General features: G+C 41.0%; 1 protein-coding gene across 3 annotated transcripts in view; it reads right to left on the bottom strand.

The window, feature by feature from the left end:
- LOC133564198 (neuropilin-2-like) overlaps positions 1 to 24,135 on the bottom strand; it is a 461,460-nt gene that overhangs the window by 336,916 nt on the left and 100,409 nt on the right. For all 3 annotated transcript variants that reach the window (XM_061918348.1, XM_061918347.1, XM_061918349.1), the window contains exon 7: positions 6,331 to 6,486. In XM_061918348.1, the coding sequence (XP_061774332.1) occupies positions 6,331 to 6,486 (156 nt within the window). The remainder of the gene's footprint in view (positions 1 to 6,330; positions 6,487 to 24,135) is intronic.

Consider the following 24,135-nt stretch of genomic DNA (forward strand, 5'->3'; position numbering starts at 1 on the left):
AAGGCATTCGACCGTGTCCCTCGGGAAGTCCTGTGGGGAGTGCTCAGAGAGTATGGGGTACCGGACTGTCTTATTGTGGCGGTCCGTTCCCTGTATGATCAGTGCCAGAGCTTGGTCCGCATTGCCGGCAGTAAGTCGGACACATTTCCAGTGAGGGTTGGACTCCGCCAAGGCTGTCCTTTGTCACCGATTCTGTTCATAACTTTTATGGACAGAATTTCTAGGCGCAGTCAACGCGTTGAGGGGTTCCGGTTTGGTGACCGCAGGATTAGGTCTCTGCTTTTTGCAGATGATGTGGTCCTGATGGCTTCATCTGACCGGGATCTTCAGCTCTCGCTGGATCGGTTCGCAGCCGAGTGTGAAGCGACCGGAATGAGAATCAGCACCTCCAAGTCCGAGTCCATGGTTCTCGCCCGGAAAATGCTGGAATGCCATCTCCGGGTTGGGGAGGAGACCCTGCCCCAAGTTGAGGAGTTCTAGTACCTCGGAGTCTTGTTCACGAGTTAGGGAAGAGTGGATCGTGAGATCGACAGGCGGATCGGTGCGGCGTCTTCAGTAATTGTGGTGAAGAAGGAGCTGAGCCGGAAGGCAAAGCTCTCAATTTACCGGTCGATCTACGTGTCATCCTCACCTATGGTCATGAGCTTTGGGTCATGACCGAAAGGATAAGATCACGGGTACAAGCGGTCGAAATGAGTTCCCTCCGCCGTGTGGCGGGGCTCTCCCTTAGAGATAGGGTGAGAAGCTCTGCCATCCGGGAGGAACTCAAAGTAAAGCCGCTGCTCCTCCACATGGAGAGGAGCCAGATGAGGTGGTTCGGGCATCTGGTCAGGATGCCACCCGAACGCCTCCCTAGGGAGGTGTTTAGGGCACGTCCAACCGGTAGGAGGCTACAGGGAAGACCCAGGACACGTTGGGAAGACTATGTCTCCCGGCTGGCCTGGGAATGCCTCGGGATCCCCCGGGAAGAGCTTGACGTAGTGCCTGGGGAGAGGGAAGTCTGGGTTTCCCTGCTTAGGCTGTTGCCCCCGCGACCCGACCTCGGATAAGCGGAAGATGATGGATGGATGGATGGAAGATTGGAAAACAAGTAAAAACATAATAAGTGATATAAAATAGCAAACAGGTGAAATGTAACAAGAAAAGGTTGCGACGTTTACTAAAAATAACACCGGAAATGAAGCAGGAGGACGGGCGCTGCTACCAATTCACATTCTTTCCACTTACAAGAGCGAGGACGTCGAGTCACTCGCATGTGCTTCATCAATAAAATATTCGATCCATGTAGACACGCTCGTAAACGTCCCCCTTTTTTTTTTTTATCTGTTATTGAGTTCTCTGGCGGTTACAAACCTTTTGGGATCTGCAACCCGCAAAGCATTTCTTTCTCGGTTTCATTGTTTCTCTTGTTTTGAGACACTTTTACTGCACGGTTCTGTGAGCCAGGGGCCTTCAACAGAGTGCTCCTGAAGGGTTTACAGCAGGGGTGTCCAAATTGCGGCTCGGGGGCCAAACATGTTTGGCCCATGGCTATATTTTTTTAACGGCCTTCGGCACATTTTATAAAATGCAATAAAAAAGCAAAGGGGTGTATGATGTCACTAAGATGACAAATCAAAACAACACTAAAATAAAGTGTACTTTTTGTACAGAACGCCACTACAATAGTTTAAAACAAATAAAGTGCACTTTTGTGCATGATGTCACACAAGATATTTCGATAACTGTCAAATAAAAATGAGCTGCAAAATAGGAAATCAAATAGTGTATGTCCTTAGCTATGTGGTAGGTTCCTGCGGACATTATCTCTTTCTGTTTTTTTAATACGGAGTTGATGTGGAAATGGTGGCTTGGGCATTTTTTTGGGTGTGGCACCGGCCGGAGATGTTGACATGCGGAGTTTCAAGCACTCTTCATTCTCTAGCGGGTGACTTTTCAAAAGATGCTACAAATTAGCAGTAATGCTACTTTTTGTAGCAACACTTTTGCCGCATACTTGCCTGTGGTGTAATGTCCGCAGCTGAAAGCAACTGCGTGAGAACGTATACTCGAATATCACGATATAGTCATTTTCTGTATCGCACAGAGACAAACCAGCGATATATCGAGTATATCGATATGTCGCCCAGCCCTAGTTTAAAACAAATAAATTGCACTTTTGTTCATGATGTCACACAATATATTTCAATAAAATTAGCTGCATTATAGGAAATCAAATAGTGTATGTCCTTCACTATGTGGTAGGTTCCTGCGGACGTTATCTCCTTCTGTTGTTGACTTTTTTTTTTAAATACGGAGTTGATGTGGATACGGTGGCTTGGGCATTTTGTTGGTGTGGCACCGGCCGGAGATGTTGACATGCGGAGTTTCAAGCACTCTTCATTCTCTAGCGGGAGACTTTTCAAAAGATGCTACAAATGATCAGTAATGCTACTTTTTGTAGCAACTCTTTTGGAGCATACTTGACATATTACGGTTGTCTGTTCAACATCTTCCCGCATGAAGCCAAACCACCGCCAGACGATGGACCCCCTGCTGTTTTTCTTGGGAATGAATTATTCCTTCATTTGTTACCAGATTCACATCTTTCTTTCTCTCGTATTACCACTCGCACTGCACCGCTAGCACCACAGCTAACGTTACCCAGGTCACTACAAGAAAGACAAGAAAGAGTGAAGAAGAGCCTGTGGTGTATTGTCCGCAGCTGAAAGCAACTGCGTTAGAACGTATACTCGAATATCACTATATCGTCATTTTCTGTATCGCACAGAGACAAACCAGCGATATATCGAGTATATCGATATATCGCCCAGCCCTAGTTTAAAACAAAAAGAGTGCACTTTTGTGCATGATGTCACACAAGATATTTCAATAAAATGAGCTGCATTATAGGAAATCAAATAGTGTATGTCTTTCACTATGTGGTAGGTTCCTGCTGATGTTATCTCCTTCTGTTGTTGACTATTTTTTTTAATACGGAGTTGATGTGGAAATGGTGGATTGGGTATTTTGTTGGTGTGGCACCGGCCGGAGATGTTGACATGCGGAGTTTCAAGCACTCTTCATTCTCTAGCGGGTGACTTTTCAAAAGATGCTACACATTAGCAGTAATGCTACTTTTTGTAGCAACGCTTTTGCCCCACACTTGACAAATTATGGTTGTCTGTTCGACATCTTCCAGCTTGAAGCCAAACCACCGCCAGACGATGGACCCCGTGCTGTTTTTCTTGGGAATTAATTATTCTTCCTTCATTTGTTACCAGATTTTGCATCTTTCTCTCTCTCGTATTACCACTCGCACCGCACCGCTAGCACCACAGCTAACGTTACCGATGTCGCTACCTCTCTGCTCCGCAAGAGCGTATGACGTTGAACGCGCGACAGTATGTGACGTATGTAAGAAATTGCGCTTGTTTTATATCTCTGTGAGAAGGAAAGACAAGAAAGAGTGAAGAAGAGCCTGTAGTGTAATGTCCGCTGCTGAAAGCAACTGCGTGAGAACGTATAATCAAATATCACGATATAGTCATTTTCTGTATCGCACAGTGACAAACCAGCGATATATCGAGTATATCGATATATCGCCCAGCCCTAGTTTAAAACAACAAAAGTGCACTTTTGTGCATGATGTCACACAAGATATTTCAATAAAATGAGCTGCATTATAGGAAATCAAATAGTGTATGTCCTTCACTATGTGGTAGGTTCCTGCGGACGTTATATACTTCTGTTGTTGACTTTTTTTTTTTAAATACGGCGTTGATGTGGATATGGTGGCTTGGGCATTTTGTTGGTGTGGCACCGGCTGGAGATGTTGACATGCGGAGTTTCAAGCACTCTTCATTCTCTAGCGGGTGACTTTTCAAAAGATGCTACAAATTAGCAGTGCTGCTACTTTTTGTAGCAACGCTTTTGCCGCATACTTGACATATTACAGTTGTCTGTTCAACATCTTCCGGCTTGAAGCCAAACCACAGCCAGACGATGGACCCGTGCTGTTTTTCTTGGGAATTAAGTCTTCTTCCTTTATTTATTACCACATTTTGCATCTTTCTCTCTCTCGTATTACCGCTAGCACCACAGCTAACGTTACCCATGTCGCTACCTCTCTACTCCGCAAGGGCATATGACGTTGAACGCGCAACAGTATGAGACGTATGTAAGAAGTTGCGCTTGTTTTATATCTCTGTGAGAAGGAGAGACAACAACGAGTGAGATATATCGATATACTCGATATATCGCTGGTTTGTCTCTGTGCGATACAGAAAATGACTATATCGGGATATTTGAGTATACGTTCTCATGCAGTTGCTTTTAGTGCTGGCATTACACTACAGGCTCTTCTCACTCGTTGTTGTCTCTTCCAGCCGTAGTTTAAAACAACAAAAGTGCACTTTTGTGCATGATGTCACACAAGATATTTCAATAAAATGAGCTGCATTATAGGAAATCAAATAGTGTATGTCCTTCACTATGTGGTAGGTTCCTGCTGACGTTAACTCCTTCTGTTATTGATTATTTTTTTCATACGGTATTGATGTGGAAATGGTTGATAGTGTGGCACCGGCCAGAGATGTTGACATGCGGAGTTTCAAGCACTCTTCATTCTCTAGCGGGTGACTTTTCAAAAGATGCTACAAATTAGCAGTAATGCTACTTTTTGTAGCAACACTTTTGCCGCATACTTGACATATTACGGTTGTCTGTTCAACATCTTCCCGCTTGAAGCCAAACCACCGCCAGGCGATGGACCCCCTGCTGTTTTTCTTGGGAATGAATTATTCCTTCATTTGTTACCAGATTCACATCTTTCTTTCTCTCGTATTACCACTCGCACTGCACCGCTAGCACCACAGCTAACGTTACCCAGGTCACTACAAGAAAGACAAGAAAGAGTGAAGAAGAGCCTGTAGTGTAATGCCAGCACTAAAAGCAACTGCATGAGAACGTATACTCAAATATCCCGATATAGTCATTTTCTGTATCGCACAGAGACAAACCAGCGATATATCGAGTATATCGATATATCGCCCAGCCCTAGTTTAAAACAACAAAAGTGCACTTTTGTGCATGATGTCACACAAGATATTTCAATAAAATTAGCTGCATTATAGGAAATCAAATAGTGTATGTCCTTCACTATGTGGTAGGTTCCTGCTGACATTAACTCCTTCTGTTATTGACAATTTTTTCCATACGGTATTGATGTGGAAATGGTTGATGGTGTGTCACTGCCTAGGGATGTTGACATGTGGAGTTTCAAGCACTCTTTATTCTCTAGCAAGTGACTTTTCAAATGATGTTAAAATTAGCAAAAATGCTACTTTTTGTAGCAACGCTTTTGCCGCATACTTGACATATTACAGTTGTCTGTTCAACATCTTCCCGCTTGAGGCCAAACCACCGCCAGACGATGGACTCCGTACTGTTTTTCTTGGGAATTAAGTCTTCTTCCTTCATTTGTTACCAGATTCACATCTTTCTTTCTCTCATATTAATTAACACTCGCACCGCACCACTAGCACCACAGCTAATGTTACCCATCTGTAAGAAGGTGCACTTGTGTTACGTCTCTGTGAGAAGGAGAGACAGGAAAGAGTGAGAAGAGCAATTGCTTTTAGCCTGCAGTTAAAAGCAATTGCGTGAGAACGTATACTCCAATTTTACGATATAGTCATTTTCTGTATCGCACAGAGACAAACCCGCGATATATCGAGTAGATTCGATATATCGCCCAGCCCTAAATGACATATAAATTTGTAGGTCAATTTATTGTTGAGTAAAATTTGTTATCGGCCCAGGCCTAGTTTTGAGAGAGAAAAAAATGGATTTTCCGTGGAAAAAGTTTGGACACCCCGGGTTTACGGCATGAAACTAGACCGCAGGACAAAATGTGTGGACCGCCGGCAGCCGAGGAACGTCTGCGACGGTTAAAACGGCCGCAACCGCGAGAGACCGCTGCAGGAATGTTTCTCTAATCAACTGCGGTGGCTGGGGATTTTAAGACCCCCGGTATCATCAGCCGGGGTCCTAGACCGTAGCGCAAACCCCGATGCTTTAACACCTTGACGAGCAGAGTGTTCACTTAGGCTGACAACTTTAACAAGTCGGTAAGCGTAACCAGATGTGATGGTCAAAGCAGCGTGGTTCCATGCAATGACGTGAGGGGTCGTAAAACCCCCCCAAATGAAAGACTGCGGCTGTCATTGCAGACCCAGGTCGGACTTTTTGGATCGCGGTCAATTGGTTGCTAATTCCCCCCCCCCCGTCTCATATCTGGCAGTCTGACGGTGGAGGGATGGTGTGAGCGTGGGTGGGCGCCGACCCTACCTTGTGGTTCTTGCCATGTCTGTAGACCATCCAGTCCTCTCCGTTGGTGCTGACCTCCAGCTTGAAGGTGGTCACGTAGTACGACTTCTGCGTATCCTTGGAAACGGCGCCCTGCATGGCGATGCCTGTGATCACCTTCAGCGTGTACAGGTCCACCTGTCGGCAGGCAAGGGAACAAAATTAATAATGTACACACTAGGGTTGTACGGTATACCGGTACCAGTATAGTACCGCGATACTAATGAATCATATTCGGTACTATACCACCTTTAAAAAGTACCGGTCCCCGAGCCACTAATTTTTTAAAAAACGGGCATGACGTTGCGTCGTTGTCCCGTCATGACATTGTTGGATTACAAGCAGAGGAGCATGTTCGGCAGCACACAGTCATAGAGTACTTACAAGCAACATTCCCTCTAAGGTACGCGCCTGTCACGTCTATGGGATCATGTTTGGTTTTTGTTATGTTTGGTTGTATTTTTTGGACAAGCAGTTCCTGTTCCTGCACTTTGTTGTTTGTCTTATTACCATAGCAACTCATTAGTTTTCACCTTGTCCTCATGTCACGCCCCTGTCCTTATGTCTCACACCTGTTTGCACTTATCATAGCTATTATTTAAACCTGTAGTTGCAATTGTCGACTTTACACATACTTCCTCCATGCCATGCCATGCTGTTTAATCCCTCCTGCCCATGCCACGTAAGTTTTTGGTATTTTTTAGTTCTGCCTTTGTGCTTTGTTTGTTTTCATAGTCTAGTTTTGTACCGCCATTGTGCGCGCAATTTGTTTGCTTTTTGTAGTTTATTATCACGATCATGCCTTGATCGTGCCAATTTTCCTTTGCGTTGAAAAGGAAACTGTTCACAATTTTATTTAAGGATACAATTGCAATAAAAAACATGTTTAATACACAATAATGCCATTTGTGTGGTCCCCTTTATTTAAAAAAATATCAAAAAGTATCAAAATACATTTTGGTACCAAAATATTGGTATCGACACAACCCTGATGTGGAGTGACACTTTCCGTCATTTTCACCATACTGCATTGCACAAATGATCAACTTGACATCCACCTAGGAATGGAGCCATGTAAATCCCTTCCTTACTGTAGGACCGGAATGGACAAGAACCGGATTCGAACCTGGAACCTACTGGTTACTGGACAACTACCTCCACCTGCTATTTTATTTAAGCAAACAATTGCAATAAAAAACATGTTTAATATACAGTAAGATTTTTTGTTAAATAATGCCATTTTTGTGGTCCCCTTTATTTAAAAAAATATCAAAAAGTATCAAAATACATTTTGGTACCAAAATATTGGTATCGACACAACCCTGATGTGGAGTGACACTTTCCATCATTTTCAGCATACTGCATCGCAGAAATGATTAACATGACATCCACCTAGGAATGGAGCCATGTGAATCCCTTCCTTACTGTAGGACCGGAATGGACAAGAACCGGATTCGAACCTGGAAACTACTGGTTACTGGACAACTACCTTCACCCGCTATTTTATCTAAGGATACAATTGCAATAAAAAACATGTTTAATACACAATAATAACATTTTTATGGTCCCCTTTATTTAAAAAAATATCAAAAAGTATCAAAATACATTTTGGTACCAAAATATTGGTATCGACACAACCCTGATGTGGAGTGACGCTTTCCATCATTTTCAGCATACTGCATCGCACAAATGATTAACGTGACATCCACCTAGGAATGGAGTCATGTAAATCCCTTCCTTACTGTAGGACCGGAATGGACAAGAACCGGATTCGAACCTGGAACCTACTAGTTACTGGACAACTACCTCCACCTGCTATTTTATTTAAGCAAACAATTGCAATAAAAAACATGTTTAACATACCGTAAGATTTTTTGTTAAATATATATACACAATAATCCCATTTTTGTGGTCCCCCTTCATTTAAAAAAAAATATATTTTGGTACCAAAATATTGGTATCGACACAACCCTGATGTGGAGTGACACTTTCCATCATTTTCAGCATACTGCATCGCACAAATGATTAACGTGAAATCCACCTAGGAATTGAGCCATGTGAATCCCTTCCTTACTGTAGGACCGGAATGGACATGAACCGGATTCGAACCTGGAACCTACTGGTTACTGGACAACTACCTCTACCTGCTATTTTATTTAAGGATACAATTGCAATAAAAATCATGTTTAACATACCGTAAGATTTTTTGTTAAATATATATACACAATAATGTCATTTTTGTGGTCCCCTTTATTTAAAAAAATATATTTTGGTACCAAAATATTGGTTTCGACACAACCCTGATGTGGTTGATACTTTCCATCATTTTCAGCATACTGCATCGCACAAATGATAAACGTGACATCCACCTAACAATGGAGCCATGTGAATCCCTTCCTTACTGTAGGACCGGAATGGACAAGGACCGGATTCGAACCTGGAACCTACTGGTGACTGGACAACTACCTCCACCTGCTATTTTATTTAAGAAAACAATTGCAATAAAAAACATGTTTAATACACAATAATGCCATTTTTTTGGTCCCCTATATTTAAAAAAATATCAAAATACATTTTGGTACCAAAATATTGGTATCAACACAACCCTGATGTAGAGTGACGCTTTCCATAATTTTCAGCATACTGCATCGCACAAATGATTAACGTGACATCCACCTAGGAATGGAGTCATGTAAATCCCTTCCTTACTGTAGGACCGGAATGGACAAGAACCGGATTCGAACCTGGAACCTACTAGTTACTGGACAACTACCTCCACCTGCTATTTTATTTAAGAAAACAATTGCAATAAAAAACATGTTTAACATACCGTAAGATTTTTTGTTAAATATATATACACAATAATGCCATTTTTGTGGTCCCCTTTATTTAAAAAAATATATTTTGGTACCAAAATATTGGTATCGACACAACCCTGATGTAGAGTGACACTTTCCATCATTTCCAGCATACTGCATCGCACAAATGATTAACGTGACATCCACCTAGGAATGGGGCTATGTGAATCCCTTCCTTACTGTAAGACCAGAATGGACAAGAACCGGATTCGAACCTGGAACCTACTGGTTACTGGACAACTACCTCCAAACCACTGAGCCTCGCCGTCCCACAAGCAGAAAATAAAGGTTCCAAAGACAGGATACAGCGGGGCGTCTGACAGGAAGTTGCACACGGACAAACTAACCAAAGAAAGTTGGCCTCATAAAAAAAGACCTTCTTCTTAATTTGCGCTAATCTATATTTAATCTAATTGGAAGTCAGGTCCGGGGCTCTGAATCCTTAATCTGCCAAAGTGTCCTCCCAATTAATGCCTGAGAGTGTGGGACTGCCTGAAGATAGACATAAAGATGCAAATGTAGACATCAACTAATCAGCATCCATCTCTCACCTTCGCCGTTCTCATCTCCTTGTCGCCCTTCCTCCCTCATCCACTTCGCCATCGCTCCCTTGGTCGATCAATAGCGAAGACCGGGGGGGGCTCATTTTCATTTCCTGCCATACAATAGCTATAATCACCTCTCCCGCCTGATTGTGGATGCCGTGCTTGCACGTGGGCGACGGCACGTGTGCTATTTCACTTTAACGGCAAATTCGACCCCGTGTCTCCTTTTTGTGCCTGCATGGACCTTGTAAATGTGAGGAGGACTTGAGCCTTCAGTCTCGTCTAAAATAGCCTTTGTGACAGAGGACAAACAAACCCCGTTTCCATATGAGTTGGGAAATTATGTTCGATGTAAATATAAACAGAATACAATGATTTGCAAATTATTTTCAACCCAAATTCAGTTGAATATGCTACAAAGACAACATATTTGATGTTCAAACTCATAAACATTTTTTTTTGTTCCAAATAATCATTAACTTTAGAATTTGATGCCAGCGACACGTGACAAAGAAGTTGGGAAAGGTGGCAATAAATACTGATAAAGTTGAGGGATGCTCATCAAACACTTATTTGGAACATCCCACAGGTGTATTGTATTGTACCATATGTCCCGGGAAGAAATCTGCGTTCAAAAGACTCCGGCTTATTAGTGATTCCTAGAGCCCAAAAAAAGTCTGCGGGCTATAGAGCGTTTTCCGTTCGGGCTCCAGTACTCTGGAATGCCCTCCCGGTAACAGTTCGAGATGCTACCTCAGTAGAAGCATTTAAGTCTCACCTTAAAACTCATCTGTATACTCTAGCCTTTAAATAGACCTCCTTTTTAGACCAGTTGATCTGCCGCTTCTTTTCTTTTTTCTCCTATGTCCCCCCCTCCCTTGTGGAGGGGGTCCGGTCCGATGACCATGGATGAAGTACTGGCTGTCCAGAGTCGAGACCCAGGATGGACCGCTCGTCGGGACCCAGGATGGACCGCTCGCCTGTGTATCGGTTGGGGACACCTCTACGCTGCTGATCCGCCTCCGCTTGAGATGGTTTCCTGTGGACGGGACTCTCGCTGCTGTCTTGGATCCGCTTTGAACTGAACTCTCGCGGCTGTGTTGGAGCCACTATGGATTGAACTTTCACAGTATCATGTTAGACCCGCTCGACATCCATTGCTTTCGGTCCCCTGGGGGGGAGGGGTGTTGCCCACATCTGAGGTCCTCTCCAAGGTTTCTCATAGTCAGCATTGTCACTGGCGTCCCACTGGATGTGAATTCTCCCTGCCCACTGGGTGTGAGTTTTCCTTGCCCTTTTGTGGGTTCTTCCGAGGATGTCGTAGTCATAATGATTTGTGCAGTCCTTTGAGACATTTGTGATTTGGGGCTATATAAATAAACATTGATTGATTGACAGGTGTGCAGGCTAATTAGGAACAGGTGGGTGCCATCATTGGGTATAAAAACAGCTTCCCAAAAAATGCTGAGTCTTTCACAAGAAAGGATGGGGCGAGGTACACCCCTTTGTCCACAACTGCGTGAGCAAATAGTCAAACAGTTTAAGAACAACGTTTCTCAAAGTGCAATTGCAAGAAATTTAGGGATCTCAACATCTACGGTCCATAATATCATCAAAAGGTTCAGAGAATCTGGAGAAATCACTCCACATAAGCGTCATGGCTGGAAACCAACATTGGATGAACGTGACCTTCAATCCCTCTGTATTAAAAACCGACATCAATCTCTAAAGGATATCACCACATGGACTCAGGAACCATCCATTTTCTACCGCTTATTCCCTTTTGGGGTCGCGGGGGTCGCTGGTGCCTATCTCAGCTACAATCGGGCGGAAGGCGGGGTACACCCTGGACAAGTCGCCACCTCATCACAGAGACTCAGGAACACTTCAGAAAAAAACTGTCACTAAATACAGTTTGTCGCTACATCTGTAAGTGCAAGTTAAAGCTCTACTACGCAAAGCGAAAGCCATTTATCAACAACATCCAGAAACGCCGCCGGCTTCTCTGGGCCTGAGATCATCTAAGATGGACTGATGGAAAGTGGAAAAGTGTTCTGTGGTCTAACGAGTCCACATTTCAAATTGTTTTTGAAAATATTCGACGACATGTCATCCGGACCAAAGGGGAAGCAAACCATCCAAGCCAGTGGTTCTCAAACTTTTTTTTGTCATCCCCCACTTTGGACAAGGGGGAGTTTTCAAGCCCCACCTGCCCTCATCGCCACAACAGAACGCTAATGCCAAGCTTAACATTTTTCAAATTTATTGAACATCAAGTAACATTCAAGTCAGGGTTTCCCACACATTCACTTATTTGTGGCGGCCCGCCACGAAAGAATTACGGCCGCCACAAATAAATAAAAATAAAACATTTCGGCTTTTGACTCGCTTGACCGCTCATAAAAGCAGTGGGAGTCTGTCTGTGAATGGAGCTTGTGGTTACATATTATATAAATATGTAAATATGATATAAATATGTATATAAATATGTACATAAAGTGTTGTAATTATATTCCAACTCCGCGTTCTTCTCTGTCATAGCCGCCGCAAGAATATAATAATAAAATTTTTTTTTTAAGTGAAATTCCCTCCCGTTCCTTGCGCCCCACCTGTCATGTCTCTATTCCCCACAGGTGGGGCCCGCCCCACACTTTGAAAAACGCTGATCCAGACTGTTTGTTAGAAAAATTGTGTAAATTGTGTGTTAATTATCAAAAAAACTTTCAGCTCTCTGAGATTCCACTGAGCAGTTGAGAGCTGTCCTTCTTCGGCCAAGCAAGGTCTTGGAACATTCCGCTGTGTACGTTGGGATGCGACGAGAGGGGTTTTCTTTTGTCCTCAAAAACCTGCCGAAGCTGCAACCAGGATGAGCCCAAGCCCGAGGCATCATCTTCTTTTGTCTTCGATGTGACCGAAAACAATGACTGTTTATATACTCCCCGTTCCTGTTTTGACATGTGTTGTTGCGTAAACATTGAATATCTAAATAAAAGATATGCAGTCATCTGGCTCTAGAGCCATAGGTTCCCTACCCGTGGTTTAAGCAATAGACACCTTTTTACCTGCACTCTGCCTCCCGCTGTTTCCCACATCTACAAAGCAATTAGCTACGGACTGCCACCTACTGATATGGAGGAGTATTAAACGGTTACTCGGCATAGCTCGGTTGGTAGAGCGGCCGTGCTAGCAACCTGAGGGTTCCAGGTTCGATTCCCGCTTCCGCCATCCTAGTCACTGCCGTTGTGTCCTTGGGCAAGACACTTTACCCACCTGCCCCCAGTGCCACCCACACTGGTTTAAATGTAATTTAGATATTGGGTGTCACTTTGTAAAGCGCTTTGAGTCACTAGAGAAAAGCGCTATATAAATATAATTATCAGAGAGCCAGATGTAGTCATCAAAAGAGCCACATCTGGCTCTGGAGCCATAGGTTCCCTACCCCTGGCCTAGAAGAAGACGAATACGATTGGAAAAATGTTAGCTGAGTCACAAGGTGCGATGTCCATGTTTGGTATGTGAGCGTCGCCGAGCGTCTCACCGGGGGTGTAATACCCTGCACCGGGGGGGGGGAGGTAAAAACGCTGCGCTTGTTTCCTGTCAGGAAGACAGGTGTTTTAGACCACTTGCAGCACACACACCTGCTCACTTAGGGCCAGACGGGGATCCACCCAGACACTTAATCGATAGTCCCGGGCTTAGGAGAGGGGGGGTTGGAAGAGGTGCGACACGGGGAAGGAAAGAGAAAGAGGTAACGACTAGAAGCCAGAGCGGAAAGATAGAGAGGGATGCTAAGTGACGCTTCCTTGGACGTGTTTGTCATCCATCACACCGCAGCCACCCGCACTCCTCTCATCAATCTGCAGCCCACACCCACACTGGACCGGCGGTACACAACAACAAGGGGACACGATTGAAGAATGGAGGTTGATGTTTGTCTTTTTATCAGACACCTAATCTATGTAATTGATTTATTTAAATTGGAGTATAAACATTTTTTGGAGAAAAATTAAGTGCAGACATATTGGTTGCTTCAAAAAAAAAAAAAAATTCAGTGTATACATATTTTGCTTCAAAAATATTTTTTTTGCATTTTAAATTTGTAAAAAAAAAATTCTTTAAATGTTTTAAAAAAATATTGCATTTGAATTTTGTGAACAAAATATTTTTATGTCAAGTTTCATTGAAAGTTTGTGAATAAAAAAATCATTCTGTTAAAGTACAGTGTTTTAAAATTCAGCTTGTAAAAATTCAGTGTATACATATTTTTTCAAAATTATTTTTTTTGCACTTGAATTTTGTGAAAAAAATATTTTTATGTAAAGTTTCATTGAAAGTGTGTCTGTTAAAGTACAGTGTTTTAAAATACAGCTTGTAAAAATTCAGTGTATACATTACATATTTTGCTTAAAATTTTTTTTTTTTGCACTTAAATTTTGTAAAAATACAAATGTGAAAACTTATTTTTTGTGTTGCTTCAAAAAACCTTGACCAAAAAAACAGCATTTTTGCATTTGAATTTTGTAAAAAAAATTGCTTTAAATGTTTTTTAAAAATATTGCATTTGAATTTTGTGAACAAAATATTTTTATGTCAAGTTTCATTGAAAGTTTGTGTATAAAAAAATCTGTTGAAGTACAGTGTTTGAAAATTCAGCTTGTAAAAATTCAGCGTATACATATTTTGTTTCAAAATTAGGTGTTTTTGCACTTGAATTTTATTTTTAAAAATTGCTTCAAAATTTCTTTTTAAAATTTTACTTTTGAATTTTGTGAAAAAAATAAGCGGTAGAAAATGGATGGAAATTAGCTAAAAAGCTAGCATAAAACATTAGCATGCTAACATTAGCATGCTATATAAGAGACGGTAACATACTTTTAAAAACACTGTACTTCAACAGACGGACTTTTTTATACACAAAACTTTCAATGAAACTTGACATAAAGATATTTTGTTCACAAAATTCAAATGCAATATTTTTTTAAAACATTTAAAGCAACAACAAGGGGACACAATTGAAGAATGGAGGTTGATATTTGTATTTTTATCGGACACGTAATCTATGTAATTAATTTATTTTAATTGGAGTATAAACATTTTTTGGGAGAAAAATTAAGTGCAGACATATTGGTTACTTCAAAAAAAATAAAAAAAATTCAGTGTATACATATTTTGCTTCAAAAATAGTTTTTTTTTGCATTTGAAATTTGCAAAAAAAATAGCTTTAAATGTTTTAAAAAAATATTGCATTTGAATTTTGTGAACAAAATATTTTTATGTCAAGTTTCATTGAAAGTTTGTGAATAAAAAAATCAGTCTGTTGAAGTACAGTGTTTTAAAATTCAGCTTGTAAAAATTCAGTGTATACATATTTTTTCAAAATTAGTTTTTTTGCACTTGAATTTTGTAAAAAAAATTGCTTCAAAATTTCTTTTTAAAATTTTACTTTTGAATTTTGTGAAAAAAATATTTTTATGTCAAGTTTCATTGAAAGTTTGTGTATGAGAAAAATCAGTCTGTTAAAGTACAGTGTTTTAAAATTCAGCTTGTAAAAATTTGGTGTATACATTACATATTTTGCTTAAAAAATTGTTTTTTTTTTTGCACTTGAATTTTGTAAAAATTCAAATGTGAAAACTTATTTTTTGTGTTGCTTCAAAAAACCTTGACCAAAAACAGTATTTTTGCATTTGAATTTTGTAAAAAAAAATTGCTTTAAATGTTTTAAAAAAATATTGCATTTGAATTTTGTGAACAAAATATTTTTATGTCAAGTTTCATTGAAAGTTTGTGAATAAAAAAATCAGTCTGTTGAAGTACAGTGTTTTAAAATTCAGCTTGTAAAAATTCAGTGTATACATATTTTTTCAAAATTAGTTTTTTTGCACTTGAATTTTGTAAAAAAAATTGCTTCAAAATTTCTTTTTAAAATTTTACTTTTGAATTTTGTGAAAAAAATATTTTTATGTCAAGTTTCATTGAAAGTTTGTGTATGAGAAAAATCAGTCTGTTAAAGTACAGTGTTTTAAAATTCAGCTTGTAAAAATTCGGTGTATACATTACATATTTTGCTTAAAAAATTGTTTGTTTTTTTGCACTTGAATTTTGTAAAAATTCAAATGTGAAAACTTATTTTTTGTGTTGCTTCAAAAAACCTTGACCAAAAAAACAGTATTTTTGCATTTGAATTTTGTAAAAAAAAAATTGCTTTAAATGCTTTAAAAAAAATATTGCATTTGAATTTTGTGAACAAAATATCTTTATGTCAAGTTTCATTGAAAGTTTTGTGTATAAAAAAGTCCATCTGTTGAAGTACAGTGTTTTTAAAAGTATGTTACCGTCTCTTATATAGCATGCTAACATTAGCGTGCTAATGTTTTATACTAGCTTTTTAGCTAATTTCCATCTATTTTTCTACCGCTTATTCCCTTTGGGGTCGCGGGGGGCACTGGTGCCTATCTCAGCTACAATCGGGCAGAAGGCTGGGTCCACCCTGGACAAGTCGCCACTTCATCGCAGCTTTTTAGCTAATTTGTATATCATAATTTACCAGAAATGGGTATTGACTTTTGAATTAACAAATATTTTTTTTACTCAGTTTTTTTTTTTAAACTCAAAATGTTTAAAACAACACTAGTTTTACCTAAGTACATTTTTAAACACAAATTTTGCTCATAAATTTTTTATTCAACAAAATTGCCAGTATAATTCGATCCGTTCACAAAGTCAAATTTAGTTATACACTATGGGTCAATTGTCGCGGTTTACCTGACACATGAAACGTAACAAATTAGGGGGTGCACTATCCACTCTAGCCGCCAGAGGGCAGTAGAGTGTTATATATTTAAACCAAAAATCATGGCTTCGGGTACTTGGCACCATCTTAAAAGTATTTTAACGTCTCTTATATAGCATGCTAATGTTAGCATGCTAATATTTTATGCTAGCTTTTTAGCTAATTTCTATCCATTTCCTACTGCTTATTCCCTTTGGGGTCGCGGGGGGCGCTGGTGCCTATCTCAGCTACAATCGGGCGGAAGGCGGGGTCCACCCTGGACAAGTCGCCACCTCATCGCAGCTTTTTAGCTAATTTGTAAATCATAATTTACCAGAAATGGGTATTGACTTTTGAATTAACAAATATTTTTTTAGAGGGTTTTTTTTTAAACTCAAAATGTTTAAAACGACACTATTTTTACCTAAGTACATTTCTAAACAAATTTTGCTCATAATTTTTTTTATTCAACAAAATTGCCAGTATAATCCCATCCATTCACAAAGTCAAATTTAGTTGTACCCAGTGGCTCAATTTTCGCGGTTTCCCTGACGCATGAAACGTGACAAATTAGGGGGTACACTATTCCCTCTAGCCGCCAGAGGGCAGTAGAGTGTTGTATATTTAAACCAAAAATCCTGGCTTCGGGTACTTGGCACCATCTTAAAAGTATGTTACCGTCTCTTATATAGCATGCTAACGTTAGCATGCTAATGTTTTATGCTATCTTTTTAGCTAATTTCCATCCATTTTCTACCGCTTATTCTACCACATCGCAGCTTTTTAGCTAATTTGTATATCATAATTTACCAGAAATGGGTATTGACTTTTGAACTAACAAATATTTTTTTTACACAGTTTTTTTTTTTAACTTAAAATATAAAAAAAAAACACCATTTTTACCTAAGTACATTTTTAAACACAAATTTTTCTCATAAATTTTTTATTCAACAAAATTGCCAGTATAATTTGATCTGTTCACAAAGTCAAATTTAGTTATACACAATGGGTCAATTGTCGCGGTTTACCTGACACATGAAACGTGACAAATTAGGGGGTGCACTATCCACTCTATCCGCCAGAGGGCAGTAGAGTGTGGTATATCTTCAAAAGTGTTTTCTGTCAGTTCCTCTTACAAAATTTTAAGCAAAATGATTCAACCCCCCTTTCCCTCCTCTCACGTGAGATCCACCCCAGGGTAGGGGGCCAGAAGAAACCCCTTGGGATGTTGACCTGAAATGACACGTTACGAGCTGCGTGGAGACCGCACAAGGCGCAAGATCCAAGAGCCAGGAAGCGGAGAGGCATGACGGCATTTATGACAGCTGCTTGTCAAGACCGGAGTCGCCGCCGTGCACGCCACGCACGCACGGACACGCCCACACACCGCGAGGCGTTAACGTAAGGAAACAGCTGAGGGTCTCGGTGGAACGCAGCGTCCTCGCCACAGCATCAGCGACAGAAAGACAACACCAGAGGAACGTTTTGCTGTCCAACGATCCAAAGAAAGTCTGGAACGATCACACCCGAACTCAACATTTTTGGATGGAATAATACGAAACCCAAAAATAGTGAAGTTGGCACGTTGTCTAAATGGTAAATAAAAACAGAATGCAATGATTTGCAAATCCATTTCAACTTATATTCAATAGAATAGACTGCAAAGACAAGATATTCAAAATGTTCCAACTGAGAAACTTAATTTTGTTTGCAAATAATCATTGCAATACAAGTTGGCAAAATGGCATTTTTACCACTGTGTTACATGGCCTTTCCTTTTAACAGCACTCAGTAAACATTTGGGAACTGGGGAAACCAATTTTTTAAGCTTTTCCGGTGGAATTATTTCCCATTCTTGCTTCAGTGGTATTTTCGGCTTCAAATTGCGCCACATATTGTCAATGGGAGACAGGTCTGGACTACAGGCAGGCCAGTTTAGTACTCGCGCTCTTTTACTATAAAGCCACGCTGTTTTAACACGAGGCTTGGCATTGTCTTGCTGAAATAAGCAGGGGCGTCCATGATAACGTTGCTTGGATGGCAACATATGTTGCTCCAAAACCTGTATGTACCTTTCAGCATTAATGGTGCCTTCACAGATGTGTAAGTTACCCATGCCTTGGGCACTGATACACCCCCGTACCATCACATACGCAGGCTTCTAGAACAATCCAGATGGATCTATTCCTCTTTGTTGCGGAGGACACAACGTCCACAGTTTCAAAAAAAAAATTGAAATGTGGACTCGTCAGACCACAGAACACTTTTCCTCTTCGCATCAGTCCATTTTAAATGAACTCCGGCCCAGCGAAGCCGGCGGCGTTTCTGGGTGTTGTTGATAAAAAAACTCTGGCTTTGCATAGTCGAGTTTTAACTTGCACTTACAGCAAACTGTAGTTACTGACAGTGGTTTTCTGAAGTGTTCCTGAGCCCATGTGGTGATATCCTTTACACACTGATGTCGCTTTTTAATGCAGTACTACCTGAGGGATCCAAGGTCATTCAATGTTACGTGCACTGATTTCTCCAGATTCTCTGAACCTTTTGATGATATTACGGACCGTAGATGGTAAAATCCCTAAATTCTTTGCAATAGCTAGTTAAGAAATGTTGTTTTTAAAATGTTCGACTATTTCCTCACGCATTTGTTCCCAAATGGTGACCCTCGCCCCGTCCTTGTTTGTGAATGACTTAACATTTCATGGAAGGTGCTTTTATACCCAATCATGGCACCCACATGTTCCCAATAAGCCTGTTCACCTGTGGGATGTTCCAAATAAGTGTTTGATGAGCATTCCTCAACTCTCTTAGTCTTTTTTGCCACTTGTGCCAGCTTTTTTGAAACACGTTGCAGGCATGAAATTCCAAATGAGTTAATATTTGCAAAAACTAACAAAATTTTCCAGTTTGAACGTTAAATATCTGGCCTTTGCAGTCTATTCAATTGAATATAAGTTAAAAAGGATTTGCAAATCATTGTATTCTGTTTTTTTTTTTACCATTTACACAACTTCACTGGTTTTGGGGTTTGAACATCATCAGTGTGACAGAAGCGTGCAAGTTCAAGTCTCAGTTCAAACACGCATCAGCAGGGGCGGCAGCAGGACGTATCTATCGGCGCTTTGGATGGTGAGACAGGAAGGAAGTGCAAGACTGATGGGACCTTGACCTCATGCTACTTTTTGGCTGCGGTCCCTTCCTGTGTTTCGCGTCCAAGACTTTGGTCACGGTGGACTCCTGACAAGATGAAATACTATTTCTTCGAGTTCACATCGATCAATGTTTTATTGTGGGGTCAGGGGTGCTCGCCGTTTAAAAAAGACCGACAGAGTGAAGAAATCAGAAACTGCCTCTTGCGTCTTTGGCTCACTCCGTTAAAATGACTCTTTGTCAGGGCTAATCAACCACAATGTTTTGGGGGCCACGTTGCCAGAAAACTAACTCACATATTTAAAGGTGTATATTTTGGTATCCCGGAAGAGTTAGTGCTGCAAGGGGTTCTGGGTATTTGTTCTGTTGTTTCTATGTTGTGTTACAGTGTGGATGTTCTGCCGAAATGTGTTTGTCATTCTTGTTTGGTGTGGGTTCACAGTCTGGCGCATATTTGTAACAGTGTTAAAGTTGTTCATACGGCCACCCTCAGTGTGACCTGTATGGCTGTTGACCAAGTATGCGTTGCATTCCCATATGTGTGAAAAGCCGTGTACACAGCGGCGTTTTAAAAAGTTATATATTTTACTTTTTGAAACAGATTGCGATTATTTTTAAACCGATACCGATAATTTCTGGTATTACATTTTAAAGCATTTATTGGCCGATAATATCGGCAGTCCGATATTACCGGACATCCCTACTTTTTTGTTAAAAATCATCTTGTTCTAGGTAGTGTCTGGGTAAGGGGCGATGGATGGCCGACTAGTGCTTATACAGCAGTAGCTGCCGCTCCCTTCCCTCTGTTGCAAGTTTTGTTGATTCTATGTAACTTGTTTACGTGTGCTATGGCTATGAGGTTATTTTCCTTGGCCTCAGTCTGGACCCCTCCCTGGAATGCAGCCTTTGACAGAATTTATTCCAACACCCCCCCACGCCCCAACGTTTACCTGTTTCTCACCTTTTTTTTTTTGTAAGGGGCGCTGGAAGTTGGCTGACCCTTCATCAATCCTTGTTCTGTCTCTGTAATGTTTGTCTGATCTTCAACGGGATTGTGCTAAAAATCTAATTTCCCCTCTGGGATTAATTAAGTACTTCTGAATATGAATCTGAATTTGTAGCTAGCAATGTAGCCAATAAGAGAGCTCAATTCCATTTCTAAATCACTTTAAAATACATTCAAAAACCATCAATAATACTTCATTTACGCTCAGTAGCCTGTATAATAAACAAGCTGTAGCACTAATGTTATTGTAAGAGAGAATACTGAAGAACTCTTTTCTTCTATCGTAGTAACACATCGGTATGCTACGGTAGTAGCCATAGAAGCTACCTACGGCAAGAGATACGCTATTTTCTACGTCAGCACGGAACACATTTTGAGTTTGTAATGCACAACATTGCGACACAACACCAATTTGAAATGACTGAAAAACATGAACAACCATATTATAGTATCTGTAAAATATTAGATCACATTTCATGTTTTATTTGTACACAGCTAGCCAGACAGCGTACGATGGACTGTTGTTTGTTTGATCCAGCTGCCCGAGGACGTTTTTTTCACGGTTTTATTTGAGTAAGCACTCCATTTATGGCAAAAAAGCATGGCTTCAAACTCCACATTTTGCAGCTTCAAGTCATTTTAACCTGCTCCGACATCTCACCCTTCCTTCGTGCTCGCTTCTAGAAGCAGCAATTCATCCTCCGTATATCCAACTTCAAAAATATAAGATTATGAATCCTGATTTGTCCAAAAAAAAGTCGTCCATTGTCGGTTACCAAGACTGCCGTGATTAGAAAACACACTCGTATTTGTTTTCGGAAGCAGGAACGCACATTTGTTGCCAGAAGTCGGAAGTGCATTGCCATGGAAACGGAAATAAATGCTCTAGGAAATTAGTTCCGAAATTGATTAAAATGATCAAAATACAGTAAATATTGTGCATATTACGTATTGTTATGAACATGTCTGTTATATATTTTATATATATATATATATATATATATATATATATATATATATATGTCCCCGACAGTACTAATTTTTGTTACTTTTGTGTGTGTTAATAAATACATATTTTTTTAAAAATAAAATCTATTTTTATTGCAACATTTAACAATAAGCTGATTATGATAACTGCTGTGAAGATATATTTTATTTCCTTCTCACATTTCTGAGTCTCATTTGCAGGTTTGACACTAAGTAACCGCAGTTGCATGTCCAGGACGTTAAATGGCAGCAGTGTTCAGTTTATACCATGTTGGTCATTTCAGTCGTCGCGCCCTACAAAGTGCTGATACTGTAAGTATCGTACTTAATATTTAATATTGTTACGTGCATCCTAGTAGTAGTTCTCATTAACACATTTGAAGGTGTTGAAATCAAAAAGTTTAAATTGCTAATCAGTAGCATGTCAAAAGCAAAGTCAATATATGTTAGCATTAAGCTAGCGCATTTGTTGAAAGGGGGAGCCTTACTTAACGTACTTTGGAGCGTTTTTTGTGAGTCGCTTTCTTTGTTGGCATTGAAAATCGCAACATTACCGAAAGGGTAGTTTGATCGCCGAAGTGATCGACAAGTACCAAATTGCACCTGTGCTCGACCCCAAGCGCAACCCAGGAATCGAAACATGGCACAGTCGAATATTACGGCCGGATTCACCGGATCCAGAACCCATTCCGAAACAAACATTTGGACCCCTAGTGTTTTCGAGCAATACATTTTGTGCACTCTACTGTTTTTAGGAATTTCCCGCAGAAATGTTTTTTCACCCAAATTTTCAACTCAGCCCGGGGGTCGGTATAGTGTCTTTCCCGGGCCGGATTTGGCCAGTTGAATAGCCCTGCCCTATGCCTAGAGGGCGCAAACTTTAGAACACATTCGAAGTATTATACATATTTTACCTGCACGTCGTCTTCTATCTCTGCGTCCCGGGGTCACGCCTACTGCGGACATATTTGTCTTTAAATATGTGTATATCATTTGTTTATCCTTTCCGAAAAAAAAATTAGACGACGACTTAATGTTGACCTCGTCGTTGTAGAGTTCTAAGGACAAACAGGACCTTTGTGTTTGTTTACTATAAATGCATTATTATAGAGGACACAACTTGTAAACAGCGTCAGGCGGAACACTGAAGCCGCCTTTGGGAGACCGTAGGAAGGTGACATCCAACAAGATAATCTATTGTTTACAGACGGAGTGTCACCGAGGAGGGCCGCTTCAAATCCATTTGTGTCTGAGCGGTGCATGAACCCCGCACTCCCCTTCCCCTGCGCGGACCAGACGAGCTCATAACTCAGGCTTGGCAAGTGGCTGGCACAAAGTTGGCACGGTGATGGAACACAGTAAACAATGCCATACCGAGGAATCGAGCTGCTAAACCTTGATAACACTACACCGCCCTCTCCGTCCCACTGATGCAATAATAGCAATGCGAGCGTTATTATGTGTGACTCATCAGCACGAGGACAAATATGCTGCGAAAATAACACCGCCATCTCGTTTTAGCCCAGATTCTTGGATATGATTGCAGTTGTACAATTCTTTTTTGCAAGAAATACAGTACAGTGGAACCTTGATTTACGAACCCCTCTGTTTGGTAACGCTTCATTCAGTCATTAATTTTGTGTCACGCCTGCAGACAAAAAGCAACTGCCCAGTACTCGTCACTTATTTTTCAGGTTTTGACAAGTACTGTCCATTTTTCTAACTCAATACAGGTCCCAAAAAACACAAATGAGAGTGGACTATGGAAGAATTGTGATGAGACCAAACCTTTCTGGAAAAACATGCCAGAGCAGACTTGTTTCAAAGACATCCATCCATCCATCCATCATCTTCCGCTTATCCGAGGTCGGGTCGCGGGGGCAACAGCCTAAGCAGGGAAACCCAGACTTCCCTCTCCCCAGCCACTTCGTCTAGCTCTTCCTGGGGGATCCCGAGGCGTTCCCAGGCCAGCCGGGAGACATAGTCTTCCCAACGTGTCCTGGGTCTTCCCTGTGGACGTGCCCTAAACACCTCCCTAGGGAGGCGTTCGGGTGGCATCCTGACCAGATGCCCGAACCACCTCATCTGGCTCCTCTCGATGTGAAGGAGCAGCGGCTTTACTTTGAGTTCCTCCCGGATGGCAGAGCTTCTCACCCTATCTCTAAGGGAGAGCCCCGCCACACGGCGGAGGAAACTCATTTCGGCCGTTTGTACCCGTGATCTTATCCTTTCGGTCATGACCCAGAGCTCATGACCATAGGTGAGGATGGAAACGTAGATCGACCGGTAAATTGAGAGCTTTGCCTTCCGGCTCAGCTCCTTCTTCACCACAACGGATCGGTACAACGTCCGCATTACTGAAGACGCCGCACCGATCCGCCTGTCGATCTCACGATCCACTCTTCCCTCACTCGTGAACAAGACTCCTAGGTACTTGAACTCCTCCACTTGGGGCAGGGTCTCCTCCCC

The sequence above is a fragment of the Nerophis ophidion genome, linkage group LG13 (genome assembly GCF_033978795.1).
Source record: "Nerophis ophidion isolate RoL-2023_Sa linkage group LG13, RoL_Noph_v1.0, whole genome shotgun sequence".
In the NCBI taxonomy this organism is placed as follows: Eukaryota; Metazoa; Chordata; class Actinopteri; order Syngnathiformes; family Syngnathidae; genus Nerophis; species Nerophis ophidion.